A 13,375-nucleotide genomic window follows, 5' to 3' on the forward strand; every position below is an offset into this window, starting at 1 on the left:
CTGGGAGGTGGAGGTTGCAGTGATCTGAGATCACGCCACTGCACTCCAGCCTGGGCTACAGACCAAGATTTCGTCTCAAAAAAAAAAAAAAAAAAAAGAGATGGGGGGGGGTCTCACCATCTTGCTCAGGCTGGTCTCGAACCCCTGGCCTCAAGCAAGTCTCCCACTGTGGCCTCCGGAGGCTCTGGGATGACAGGCTTGAGCCCGGCCTCCGTGAGGTTTCTGAGTCCTGCACCCCAGGCTGAGGCCTCCCTCTGTGTGCCCCGCCCCCACCGCAGGCGGAGGAAGCTATGGCCACCTACCGCACCTGCGTGGCCGACGCGAAGACCCAGAAGCAGGAGCTGGAGGATACCAAGGTGACGACGCTGCGGCATATCCAGGAGGTCATCCGGCAGAGCGACCAGACCATCAAGACGGTGCGTGGGGTGCTCCGGTCGCCCGGGCGGCGATGGTGGACAGGGCGGCCTCCTCCTGACCCTGCCGTTCTCGGGTGCCGCCCGCAGGCCACCATCTCCTACTATCAGATGATGCATATGCAGACGGCGCCGCTGCCCGTGCACTTCCAGATGCTGTGTGAGAGCAGCAAGCTGTACGACCCGGGCCAGCAGTACGCCTCGCACGTGCGCCAGCTGCAGCGGGACCAGGAGCCCGATGTGCACTACGACTTTGAGCCCCACGTCTCTGCCAACGCCTGGTACGGCCACCCAGCTGCCCAGTCCCTGGCGCACACGGCCCTGCCTGGGAGCCGGGCTTCCCTCCGTCGCGGGCGTGAAGATGAAGCTGCTATGCCCCCCCCATCACCGCCCCGCCTCCCGGTTTATTTCACCAGGTCCCCCGTCCTGCGTGCCCGGAAGAGCAGCTTCCACGTGAGTGATGTGGCAGGGCCCGAGGCTGCCGGCAGCGCCCCAGAGGACGGCGGGTGCATTGAGGGCGCACCTGCCAAGGAGCGCCGGGGTGAGTGTCCGGCGGGGCCCGGGGGCGGACGCTGGCTCCCTGCGGCCCACTCTGGCCCTTCACCAGAGACGCCTTTTTCTCCAGCCGGGCGAGGACACCAGGTTCACAAGTCATGGCCGCTCTCGATCTCAGACTCGGACGGTGGGCTGGACCCCGGCCCTGGCACAGGTGACGGAGGTTCTCTGGCGGGCTGGGGTGTGGAGCTGCTGCCTTTCCTGGGCCTCAGGGCTTCACGCACCGCGGGTGATGGAGGGCACCCCTCTCCCCTGGCTCAGGGAGTCTGAATGATCCTGATTCCCGCCCAGGGGACTTTAAGAAGTTCGAGCGGACGTCATCCAGTGGCACCATGTCGTCCACGGAGGAGCTGGTGGACCCGGAGGGTGGAGCTGGGGCTTCAGCCTTCGAGCAGGGTGAGGGTCCCCTGACGGGGCTGGAGAGAGAGGGGGGTTGGACACAGTCCATGGGCCTGGCCCTGACCTGCCTTGGTGACACCGGCCGCCTGTGCTGCCCGCAGCTGACCTCAACGGCATGACCCCAGAGCTGCCAGTGGCTGTGCCCAGTGGGCCGTTCCGCCACGAGGGGCTGTCCAAGGCGGCCCGTACTCACCGGCTCCGGAAGCTCCGCACGCCCGCCAAGTGCCGCGAGTGCAACAGCTACGTCTACTTCCAGGGTGCTGAGTGCGAGGAGGTAAGTGGGGCGCCCCGACGGACAGCTGGGAGCCTTTGGGGTGCCGTCGGGAAGGTCCGGCCCGGAGCAGGGAGCAGTCGGGCGCCTTTGGAAGGAAGCGAATGGAGGGGTGGGGTGGGCCCTTTTAGGTTTGGGGGGCAGTGTTGGCTCTGAGGCAGGGAGGCAGGGGGTAGACCTGGAGTGTGAGGAGCCCTGGTGCTGTGGCCAGATAAACCAAGGGGCGGGAAGGAGAGGAGGCCGGAGTGGCGGACAGGCGGGATCACCCCTGGGATGGAAGCCGGGAGCCACTGTCCAGCTTGTGTTTACAGAAGCTGCCGTGTGGGGGACTGCGAGCGGCCCCGGGGAGGTGGGGTGGAGCCTCTGGGGGCTGCACTGAGCTGGGCGCCCCGGGGCTGGGCTCACTCACTCTGGCCGCCCCCAGTGCTGTCTGGCCTGCCACAAGAAATGTCTGGAGACGCTGGCCATACAGTGCGGGCACAAGAAGCTGCAGGGCCGCCTGCAGCTGTTCGGCCAGGACTTCAGCCAGGCGGCCCGCAGCGCCCACGATGGCGTGCCCTTCATTGTCAAGAAGTGCGTCTGCGAGATCGAGCGGCGGGCGCTGCGCACCAAGGTGAGGTGGGGGAGGAGGCGGCTCCCAGCTGGGAGGCGGGCGTGGACCGAGGCTGATAGGCCTCCCCATCCCCGGGCTCCCGCAGGGCATCTACCGGGTCAATGGGGTAAAGACGCGCGTGGAGAAGCTATGCCAGGCCTTCGAGAACGGCAAGGAGCTGGTCGAGCTGTCGCAGGCCTCTCCCCACGACATCAGCAACGTTCTCAAACTCTACCTGCGCCAGGTGAGACCCACTGGAGGTGGCCAAGCAGAGCCTGGAAGGGGCGTAGCCAGGCAGGAGGAGGTGGGGTGGGGGTGCTGGAGCTGGAACAGGACTGAGCTGGAGCAGGACTGGCGCAACGCGGGGTTTGGGGAGGACAGGGTGGGCGGGAGAGTGCCTGGCGGGGCACTGCTGAGGCTGGGGTCATGGTCATGGTAGGAGCTGGACGGGGCAGTTCTGTGTCGGGGCACGGACAGGGGCAGGAGGGGCCAGGTGGGGCTTGGTCAGCACGTGGCAGGGGTGTGGCCACCGCAGAAAGCACACCTGACGCCGTGCTGGGGCGGGGCCGGGGCTCGGTGGGGCGTGGCCAGAGCAGGATGGGCGTGTTCCGAGCTTGGCAAGGACCCGTATGAGGCTAGGGGAGGGGCTGAGGCTAGACAAGTGCAGGGCTGGGGGTGGGGCCTGGGCTTGGGGCGAGGCCGGGGCAGAGTGAGTGTGACCAGGGCTTGGCAGGGGCGGGGCTGGGGCTAGGGGCGTGGTCATGGCCGGGGAAGGGCGGGGCTGGGTTTAGGGGCGTGGCCGTGTCTGGGGAAGGGTGGAGCCGGGCTGGGATGGGAGCGGGACCAGCACTTCTCAGGTGGTGGGGAAGGGGTCAGACTGTGCCGAGTAGAGCTTGAGCTTGTTGGGGTACCTGCAGGGCGGGGTGGGCGTGGCCAGAGCGAGAAAGGGACTGGGGCTGCGTAGGCGGGGCAGGGCTCATGCTGGGCTGGGAAAGGGGACTGAGGCTGCTCTGGGTAGAACCCGAGCTCAGTGGGGCGTGACCAGTGCTTGCTGGGGGTCGGGCTGAGGCTGCGGACGTGGTAGGCACGCGTGGGGGCTGGGCCAGGCCCACCAACACCTGATGACCCTTGATGCCGCACAGCTTCCCGAGCCGCTCATCTCCTTCCGCCTCTACCACGAGCTCGTGGGGCTGGCTAAGGACAGCCTGAAGGCAGAGGCCGAGGCCAAGGCGGCGTCCCGGGGCCGTCAGGACGGCTCGGAGAATGAGGCAGTGGCGGTGGCCATGGCAGGTCGGCTGCGGGAGCTCCTGCGGGACCTGCCGTCCGAGAACCGGGCCTCGCTGCAGTACCTGCTGCGGCACCTACGCAGGTGAGGCCCGGCATATGGGGTGGAGGGCTCGGGATCCCGGGAGCCGCTCAGCACCTGGCCCTGCCCGCCCCGCAGGATCGTGGAGGTGGAGCAGGACAACAAGATGACCCCTGGGAACCTGGGCATCGTGTTCGGGCCCACGCTGCTTCGGCCACGGCCCACCGAGGCCACCGTGTCCCTCTCCTCCCTGGTGGATTACCCCCACCAGGCCCGCGTCATAGAGACTCTCATCGTCCACTATGGGCTGGTCTTCGAGGAGAAGCCAGAGGAGACCCCCGGGGGCCAGGTGAGGGAGTGGGCCTGACCAGGGCTGTCCACTCGGGGCTTGGGGAGCAGGGGGCGCTGCTGGGGACAGTCGTTGCGGGATGAAGCCCAAGGAACCACAGGGAGATAATTTGGTTTGGACAGGGTAGTTCGGGAGGCCTGTGTCTTTTTGTCTTTTGTGCAAAGAACTCCGCGGTCTGCATTGAATCTGGCAGAGGTGCAAAGGCTCTGCGGCCGCCCCTCCACTCTTCCTTGGGGCTGGCATTGGGCCTCACCCTTCAGGCACCCTCCTTCCCCGTTTCCCACCCCGGTGCTGCCTGCAGCCACAAGCAGCATGCTAGCCCAGGTGTCCACAGCCCGTCCGAGCTGCCACTGCACTCCTCTGTGAGATCAATTCCCCGCTTCAGATTTTCCTGTCTAGGAGTTGTAGTTTCGCTTCTGTTGCTCAGGCTGGAGTGCAATGGGGCGATCTCAGCCCACCACAATCTCCGCTTCCCAGGTTCAAGCGATTCTCCTGCCTCAGCCTCCCGAGTAGCTGGGACTACAGGCGCCCGCCACCATGCCCGGCTAATTTCTGTATTTTTAACAGAGATAGGGTTTCACTTTGTGGGCCAGGCTGGTCTCAAACTCCTGACCTCAAGTGATCCACACCCCCCCTTGGCCTCTCGTATTTTTTCTTTTTTTTTCTTTTTTTTTTTTTTTTGAGACGGAGGAGTCTTGCTCTGTCACCCGGGCTGGAGTGCAGTGGCCGGATCTCAGCTTACTGCAAGCTGCGCCTCCCAGATTTACGCCATTCTCCTGCCTCAGCCTCCCGAGTAGCTGGGACTACAGGCGCCCGCCACCTCGCCCGGCTAGTTTTTTGTATTTTTTTTTTTTTTAGTAGAGACGGGGTTTCACTGGGTTAGCCAGGATGGTCTCGATCTCCTGACCTCGTGATCCACCCGTCTCGGCCTCCCAAAGTGCTGGGATTACAGGCTTGAGCCACCGCGCCCGGCCGGCCTCTCGTATTTTTTCAATCCATCTTCCCTGGGCGTTTAGTGGGTGCAGTTTCCTGGGTCTGCTCTTGGCTGAGGACAGACCGCCTGGGGTGTGGCACAGGACAGTGGGGACTGCAGCTCTGACGGTGTCTGTGCTGGGCACGGCCTTTCCATCCTGTGCTCCTCTTGAAGCCCTTGGGAGAAACCACAGATGGGGACAGGAGCAGCTGTGGGTGGCAAGAGGAGAATTTCAGAAATTCCCATGTACCTTGTGGGAACGGGCGGTGTGGTCACAGGCTGGGCAGCAGCGGGTGTCAGTAGCTGTTAGGGGCTGTGTGGTGTATTCGTTAATTTATAACATGGAAAATGGAGCCCCGGCCCCTCCCTGACTTCCATTCTGCCCTTGCAGGACGAGTCATCCAGCCAGCGAGCTGAGGTGGTCATCCAGGTGCCGTACCTGGAGGCGGGCGAGGGGGTGGCCTACCCCCTGCAGGAGGCTGCGGAGGACGGGTGCAGAGGTGAGTGTGTGGCTGCCCAAACAGCCCCAAGGGAGGCTGGCGTGTGCCACCCATGGGCGCAAGTGCCATGACCTAGTTGTGCACACGTGGCAGGGTCCACGGTGCAGCACGTTCTGTGGATTTCGTGTGCCACGGAGACCACACCTGTGAGCTACTCATTTATTTTCCTTTAACCAGCTGCACACACAGACAAGGCACCTTTTGAGGTGCCTACCCCGCACTCAGAAACCGGTAATGTGAAGGTGCGGCTGACACCGTGTAAGTCTCCAGGTGCACCCGGCCAGGCTAAGTGCCTTTCCTGCAGCAGCCTCCTTTTCTAGAGAAGGGCACGGGGCTGGGGATTTGACTCAGGTGGGGCCGGCGCCACCTGTCAGAGGCAGCCAGCCCTGAGTGCCACATCTAGTTACGGTACCTCTGTATTAGTCTGTTTTCACACTGCTGATAAATACCTGAGGCCAGGCGCGGTGGCTCACACCTGTAATCCTAGCACTTTGGGAGGCCAAGGTGGATCACTTGAGGTCAGGAGTTTGAGACCAGCCTGACCAACATGGTGAAACCCCGTCTCTACTAAAAATACAAAAATTAGCCGGGTGTGGTGGCACGTGCTTGTAATCCCAGCTACTCAGGAAGCTGAGGCAGGAGAATTGCTTGAACCAGGGAGGCAGAGGTTGCGTGAGCCGAGATCGTGCCACTGTGCTCCAGCCTGGGCAACAGAGCGAGACTCTGGTCTCAAAAAGAGAGAAATAACTGAGGCTGGACACTTTACAAAAGAAAGAGGTTTAATGGAGTTACAGTTCCATGTAGGTGGGAAGGCTTCACAATCGTGGCGGAAAGCAAGAGGGAGCAAGTCACATCTTGCATGGATGGTGGCAGGTAAAGGGAGCGCTTGTGTCAGGAAACTCCAGTTTTTAGACCATCAGATCTTGTGAAAACCATTCACTATCACGAGAACAGCCCAGGAAAGAATCGTCCCCGTGATTCAACCATCTCCCACCAGGTCCCTCCCACAACACGTGGGAATTATGGGAGCTACAAGATGAGGTTTGGGTGGGGACACACAGCCAGACTCTATCAACACCCCTCTCTCCTTTCCTCCTCCGTCCGTCTCTGTCCCTCCCCTTGTCTCTCTCATCTCTCCTCCGTCTCTGCCCCTCCTCCATCTCTCCCCCCATCTCTGCCCCTCCTCCATCTCTCCCCCCATCTCTGTATCTCTGTCTCTCCTCCATCTCTCTCCCCGTCTGTCTCTCCCTCTCCCTACTCGTCTCTCTCATCTGTCTCTCCCCATCTCTGTCTCCCTTTCTCAGAATCCCGAGTTGTGTCCAACGACTCAGACTCGGACCTAGAGGAGGCCTCCGAGCTGCTGTCCTCATCAGAGGCCAGTGCCCTGCACCGCCTCAGCTTCCTGGAGCAGCAGCAGAGTGAGGCCAGCCTGGAGGAGGCTTCTGGCAGCCACAGCGGCAGCGAGGAGCAGCTGGAGGCCACCGCCCGGGAGGACGGGGACGAGGACGACCCGGCCCAGCAGCCCTCAGGATTCAACACAAACCAGTCCAACAACGTGCTGCAGGCCCCACTGCCCACCATGAGGCTCCGTGCCGCGCGGATTGCGCCGGGCTCCTGCAGGGAGAGGCAGCCTGAGTTCGTGTGAGCTGGGGCGGGGCCGGGACCACAGGTGGCTTCCCTCGCCTGCTCCTGTCCCTCCAGGGCGTCTCCAGCCCCCACATAGCTTAGCTGCGCCGTCCTGGGGTCGGGGCGTGCCTGGACGTGGTTGTCCTGCCAGCATGTGCCTCCTCCCAGAAGCTTCCAGGAGCAAACAGGCCTTGGGGCCACGGGGCATGCCCTGCGCTCTCCCCTGTACCCTGGCTCGGCTGAGCTGAGGAACTGCTGTCTCGTGAAGTCGCAGTGGCCTTGTTGGTGCCCACAGGGCTGTGTGGATGGAGGAAGCTGTCCCTGCCCGGCGCATGCCCCTGGTCATCACAGGGACGCTGGGCCCTGCCCTGCCTCTCACAGCTCTGTCGCAGGGACTCCGGAAACCATTCTGGGAGGTGTGTGGATAGGGGCGGAGGCTGGGGTCTGGTGCGGTTTCCAGGGTGCAGTACAGCAGGGCCTGAATACTGGCCCTAGACTCCCTTTTCCAGAACACCAGGTGTGGCCAACCTGGGGCTTAAGGTACACAGTCGGGCCTCTCAGAAGCCACCATGTAGTTCCTTCACAGGCACGTTTATTTTGCTGAAGAAATAAAGGTTTGAATTGGGTCTGTTTTCTGGGGCAGCTGCACGCTTGGAAAGGGGCCAGGGAGGGGGCTAGCCCCGCAGCGTGGCCCTGGGCCTCCTCCCAGGGGAGAGATGTGTGAGGAAGGGAAACCCCTGCCATGGGGCCCTGCGAGGTGGGAGCCCAGGTGGTCTTCACGACAGGCTGTGCCGACACTCAGGCATCAAACGACCATGTCGTGTCCACCTGTAGCCCAGGGCAGTCCAGGAGAACGTTCCAGATGACGGACGTGTTCTCGCACTCTGAGGTTCCACACGCCAGCCCCACGGGGCCACCAAGCACTGGAAACGTGGCCCATATGCCTGTGGAACTGCATTTCGTTTGAGACAGGGTGTGACCCTGTGGCCCATGCTAGAGTATGGTAGCACAATCGTAGCTCACTGCAGCCTTGACTTCCTGGGCTCAAATGATCCTCCCGCCTCAGCCTCCCAAAGTGTTGGGATTACAGGCGTGAGCCACTGTGCCCAGGTAATCTTTTAAGTTTTTTGTATGGGCCGAGTGCGGTGGCTCAAGCCTGTAATCCCAGCACTTTGGGAGGCCGAGACGGGCGGATCACGAGGTCAGGAGATCGAGACCATCCTGGCTAACACGGTGAAACACCGTCTCTACTAAAAAATACAAAAAGCTAGCCAGGCGAGGTGGCGGGCGCCTGTAGTCCCAGCTACTCGGGAGGCTGAGGCAGGAGAATGGCATAAACCCGGGAGGCGGAGCTTGCAGTGAGCTGAGATCCGGCCACTGCACTCCAGCCCGGGCAACAGAGCGAGACTCCGTCTCAAAAAGTTTTTTGTAGAGATGAGGGGTTTCGCTGTGTTGCCCGGGCTGGTCTTTTAACTCCTGAGCTCAAGCGATCCTCCCACTTGAGCCTCACTGCAACCTCCACCTCCTGGGTTCAAGAGATTCTCCTGCCTCAGCTCCCAAGTAGGTGGGATTACAGGCATGAGCCACCACACCCAGGTAATTTTTGTATTTTTAGTAGAGACAGGGTTTTGCCATGTTGGCCAGGCTGGTCTCGAACACCTGACCTCCAGTGGTCTGCCCACCTCGGCCTCCAAACTGCTGGGATTACAGGCGTGAGCTGCTACACCTGACCTCCAGAATTTTCTCATCTTCCCAAACTACGACTGAGCACATGACACACAATGTCCCCAGCCCCGGGAACCCCCATCCTGCCTCCGGGCTCTGACGACTCTCGCGACCTCCTAGGAGTGAAATCAGTCTTTGTCCTTTTGTGTCTGGCTGGCTTTGGCCGAAACGATTTTTAAAAGTACATTTGGAGAGAAGGGGAAGCACCGTCCACGTCACACACACGCCATCAGACTTAACCTAAAGATCCCTGGGGGACTGTACTGCACCAGCCGCGGCCTCGCCGTCTGGGAGCCCTGCAGACCACCGATCGCACAAGCGTGAATTACACCCTCATGAAGCTGTTGTGAAACAAACACAAGCGGCCGGGTTAAACTTGGGCAGGCGAGGCCTTCTGAAATCAGACAAAGGGGGAAGTAGAGCCAGATCCCAAACGTCTATACGAGGAACTGGCTGCAAACCACAGCTGCACACACCAGAGAACAACTCCACACCCTCACGGGAAGGGAAGGGAGACAGGCACGCTCACGCCTGATCCAGGAGCACAAGTGGGAGGGCGGGGTGAGGGCCTGGGGAGGCGCTGACCTCTGAAGCCAGGGCCAGACAATGCCAGCAGGAGGGCCCGCCTGCCAAGCCGACCTCGTGTGCTTGGGGAGACGCAAGGCCACCTGCTAAATACCTTTTCGGTCGGCCTGGTTTTCATATCAAGCAAGTTCATTTGCTCAAAACATCTGTAACGTGTGAAAACACCCAACCTCCTCCAACAACCGAAAACTCCAGAGCCGGAATCTCGCACCCTGGTGGCTTGAGGGCGTGCATGGCTGTGAAGGGAGTAAGCAGCCGAGGCCGGGCGGGGGCCACCACGCATCAGGGCCCCCGAGGGAGGGAACACAAGGGGTAGAAGGCTGAGAGCCCGGGAGGAAGCAGTGGCTGGTGGGAGACCGGGACCCCAAACCCCCAACAGAGGGGGCCCAGCACCAGCTGCCCCCAGGTGACCTCCCTCGGGGGCCTTCTCTCTTCTGAGGCTGCATCTTGCACAAATCCACAGGTGAATGGGGCCGGCTGGGCCTCACCCCAGGACGGGAGAGCTTGGGTGAAGGCCACCTGCCTTGGGGAGTCCAGAGGAGCAGCAGCCGTGAGCGCTGGGGGGCCGGACTCTGGCAGGGCAGGGGCGTTCCAGCCGTGAGCGCTGGGGGGCCGGACTCTGGCAGGGCAGGGGCGTTCCAGCCGTGAGCGCTGGGGGGCCGGACTCTGGCAGGGCAGGGGCGTTCCAGCCGTGAGCGCTGGGGGGCCGGACTCTGGCAGGGCAGGGGCGTTCGTCTTGCAGGGATGGGGGCCACTGTCTGTGTGTCTGCCTCTAGGGGCTGGGAAAGGGGAGGGTGGTCACACGAGTGGGGCAGATCTAGTCGGCCCAGGACAGCCCAACGTCCACTACTGAGCGTAAGGGGGTGCAGGAGGCCCGGCGGGAGGAGGCCCAGGCCACAGTGCAGAGGCTGGGCGGCTCACTTGTGCCCAGCGGTCACACAGGTGTGGGCAGTGGCTCTGAACTCAAAGGAACTGTGCCAGCATCAGACAGGCCGAGCCCCACCCCTGGGCTGTGTGAAGTGGGGCTGCCTGCCAGGACAGCACCTCGCCAAGACCAGAGTCAAGGAGGAGCTGCGAGGTTCTCACATGAGCAAAGCCTGTCCAGCTCCTGACTCAGGCCAGTTCCTCCCCAGGTCCCACTCAGGGAAGGGCTGGCCGGAAACCTCCCCTCCTCTCCGAGCGCTGGGGTCTCCAGGCACGTTTCTAAACCCTCTTCTGGAAAGCCCCACCGCACACCCGCCCGTCTCTCGCTTCTAAGGTGGGTCAGTGGCAGGGGAGACGCACGCCCCGCATAGTCAGGTGGGGGCTGGAGGTGTCCTAGGAGCGCCTGGTGGCCCCGCTGGGCTGGTGCTAGGACGGGTTTGCTGCTGGACGACGCGAGAACAGCTTGGAGGGGACGACACCCCCACCTCTGACCCCGCCTCGGTGCCTGTCCCTCTGGCCGTCTCACCTGTCAGGCGGCGGCTTACTGCACCAGCCGGTAGGTGATGTACCTGCCCGCCGTCTCGCTGGGTCGGATGATCTTCACCACCTGCAGAAGCAGAGAGCAGGGGCTGGGAACGCCTGAGGGGCCTCACTGCAGTCACCAGACAGCAGGTGGGCAGCACACGGGCTGGGGATGGCCGGCAGGAGCCCAGAATACTGACCCTGGGCTGCAGGACCCGCCCCCCGGGAACCTAGGTCACGCTCTTCTCTGGGCCTAGTGACCCTGGCTTTAAGACGGGGGGATTGGGGGTGTGGTCTCGAGGTCCCCTCTAGGCCCTGGGTTGAGGGGCAGGGGCTGTCAGGGAGGAACAGAAGCCCCTTCTCTGAGTGGTCAGCTCAAAGCAGCCCCAAAGCCCCTTCTCCCTGCAAGGCTCACCTGCCCACGCTTTATCCCAAAGTAGCGCGCCACAGGGTCCCCCGCCTGGATCCTGGGCAGCTGGTTCTCTCGGAGCTTACTGGGAAGCAGGGTCAGGAAAATGCCAGACGGAGCCGTGGGGGAGAGGGGGGATGCGGAAGTCTCAAGGGACGGGGCTGGAAAGGATACTATCGGGCCAGCAGCTCTGTCACCTCCTCCTTGGTCATGACGACGTGCTCAGGGACCAGCTGCCGAGAGAGGAAGCCACCAGGCATCACCGAGGGCTGGCCGGACCCACGGGCTCCCAGGCGCCACCACAGCCCCTGTGCCTCCAGACGGACAAGAGCCCTGAACGCCCCCCCCCCGACCCCCGGCACTCAGGGAGCCCACCCCGCATCCCGACTCCACAGGCTTCTGAGGCAGACGGGCTGGGCACAGCCACCTCCTGCTGGGACTCCTCGTCATGTCGGCAGCACTAGGGTCCCTCCACACCCCCAACAGTCCGGGTTCTACAGGCTGGGGTGGGCCTGGGGATCTGCATTTCTAGGAAGCTCCCGGGTTTGGCTGCTGCAGGTCCAGGGCCACCCTTTGAGAATCCCCGTCCTCCACGCACTAACGGGAGCACCCACCCTGGGCCCCAGATCCCACATCTTCCTGGCCCCCCGCAAACCCTTCATCGCTGCCGGCCCCACACAGGCTCCACGGCGGGCGCCCACCTCGTGCTCCGTGATGTTGATGAGCAGCTCCTGCTGCAGAAACTGCTCCAGGATGTACTTGGGGGCCATGTCGACCAGGGACTGGAAAAGAGAGGCTCTCAGGCACGGCCCCGAGGAGCCCAGACAACCCCAACTCCATTTCCTGCCTCAAGCTACACAGAGCTTACTCGTGTGCCCAAACACACCTCATGTCATAGATCAGAAAACCCCACCGCCAGCCAGCCCGGGAGCCTTCAACAGCCCGCCCCTCCCCAGCCTCCGCTCGTCAAGGGCCTCCTGTCATGAGCAGCGATGAGGCTGCGGAAACTCCGATGTGTTTCCCTCCGTCACACGCCTCCGAGGCGGCCCTCAGAGCTGCAGGGTGGCCTCTTCCCCACAGAGGGTGCCGCCTTGCGTGACTGCGTGAACCCCGCGGCCAGTGGGCCAGGGAGTAAACTGCTCTGCTGACTGCCCATCACAGCACGGCAGCCTGGCTCAGGAGTGTCCAACAGACAGATGGGGAACATGCCCCGTGCCGGGCCTCCTCTGCATGTCCCCCTGGACTTCGGCTCAGGACAAAGAACCTCCGGCTCCCACAAGCTGCACCAGGCCGAGGGCTGGAGCACACAGGCGCCGGCGAGAGAGCACAGTGCCCTCCACCCTTACGCCCCTCCCGAGAGCCAGGGGAGGACGGCAGCTGCCTGGGGTGGGGCTGGGGTGGGAGGGAGGTGGTCGGGGCTTGTCAGACATCCGCGCCACATCCTCCAGGGCACCCCGACTGGCCTGGCCCAAGGCACGTGAGATGACTGTGGGCGCTGCTCAGGGGAGGAGGCTGGGGAGGGCAAGAGGCTGGCAGGGTGGGCCGGGGCAGGGGTGCCCACCTGCTTGGGGGAGGAGGCTGGGGAGGGCGAGAGGCTGGAGGGGCGGGGCAGGGGGTGCCCACCTGCTTGGCAGAGGGCGTCATGCCCTGCTGCACCACGATGAGGGCACGCGTGATGTTCTCCTCTTGCATGCGCTGGCAGTACACCTTGATGGTCTTGATGCCCACCTTGGGCTCCTCTACAGACAGAGACTGTTCTGGCCTATACCACCCTGGGCCCTCCCGGCCTTTGCCCACCCAGACCACAGAGCACCCGGGTTCCAGCCCCGTTCCACACAGGCGCTTCTCCTGTTCAGGCCTCAGCTTCCACGTTTGCAAAACGAGACCTGAGTTGCAGGATCCCAGGACAGGGGAAGAAAGGGATGAAACCTCATTCACCCAGAGACAAGGACAGGGGCCTGACACCGCTCAGTCACCCAGAGACCAGCGAGAGGCAGAGACCTTCGACTCTGAGAGGCTCCCACCCCAGGCAGTCCTGGGGACGGGGGTGACTCAGCACCCACCTCTCCAACAAGCACATCTCACACCCCAGGATGCTCTCTTTAAGAAGCGTCATCTGGGCCGGGCGCGCTGGCTCAAGCTTGTAATCCCAGCACTTTGGGAGGCCGAGACGGGCGGATCACGAGGTCAGGAGATCGAGACCATCCTGGCTAACACCGTGAAACC

General features: G+C 63.0%; 2 protein-coding genes across 10 annotated transcripts in view; one reads left to right on the forward strand and one right to left on the reverse strand.

Annotated features, from left to right (window-relative positions):
- Nucleotides 1-7,610, forward strand: part of HMHA1 (histocompatibility (minor) HA-1) — a 21,236-nt gene extending 13,626 nt beyond the window's left edge. For all 4 annotated transcript variants that reach the window (XM_011963999.1, XM_011964001.1, XM_011963998.1 and 1 more), the window contains exons 12-23: nt 279-416; nt 504-694; nt 830-954; nt 1,039-1,122; nt 1,260-1,364; nt 1,469-1,641; nt 2,063-2,251; nt 2,337-2,474; nt 3,373-3,599; nt 3,675-3,885; nt 5,250-5,358; nt 6,663-7,610. In XM_011963999.1, the coding sequence (XP_011819389.1) occupies nt 279-416; nt 504-694; nt 830-954; nt 1,039-1,122; nt 1,260-1,364; nt 1,469-1,641; nt 2,063-2,251; nt 2,337-2,474; nt 3,373-3,599; nt 3,675-3,885; nt 5,250-5,358; nt 6,663-7,003 (2,031 nt within the window). In that variant the 3' untranslated portion in view covers nt 7,004-7,610. The remainder of the gene's footprint in view (nt 1-278; nt 417-503; nt 695-829; nt 955-1,038; nt 1,123-1,259; nt 1,365-1,468; nt 1,642-2,062; nt 2,252-2,336; nt 2,475-3,372; nt 3,600-3,674; nt 3,886-5,249; nt 5,359-6,662) is intronic.
- Nucleotides 7,007-13,375, reverse strand: part of POLR2E (polymerase (RNA) II (DNA directed) polypeptide E, 25kDa) — a 9,792-nt gene continuing 3,423 nt past the window's right edge. The window contains exons 3-11 of one of the 6 annotated variants that reach the window (XR_001004251.1): nt 12,773-12,888; nt 11,851-11,931; nt 11,324-11,382; nt 11,156-11,234; nt 10,745-10,825; nt 10,007-10,073; nt 9,783-9,866; nt 9,202-9,204; nt 7,007-7,036 (exon numbers count right to left, since the gene is read on the reverse strand). Coding sequence is in view for 3 of the 6 variants with exons in the window: in XM_011963994.1 (XP_011819384.1) it covers nt 10,760-10,825; nt 11,156-11,234; nt 11,324-11,382; nt 11,851-11,931; nt 12,773-12,888 (401 nt within the window). In the remaining 3 variants the exon portion in view is untranslated. Of the gene's footprint in view, nt 7,037-7,689; nt 7,937-9,201; nt 9,205-9,402; nt 9,867-9,980; nt 10,074-10,744; nt 10,826-11,155; nt 11,235-11,323; nt 11,383-11,850; nt 11,932-12,772; nt 12,889-13,375 lie in introns of those variants that run through there. The other 5 variants (XR_001004250.1, XR_001004249.1, XM_011963994.1 and 2 more) reach the window with 5 other exon arrangements.

This window comes from Colobus angolensis, unplaced genomic scaffold, assembly GCF_000951035.1.
Source record: "Colobus angolensis palliatus isolate OR3802 unplaced genomic scaffold, Cang.pa_1.0 Scaffold64, whole genome shotgun sequence".
Taxonomy (NCBI): domain Eukaryota; kingdom Metazoa; phylum Chordata; class Mammalia; order Primates; family Cercopithecidae; genus Colobus; species Colobus angolensis.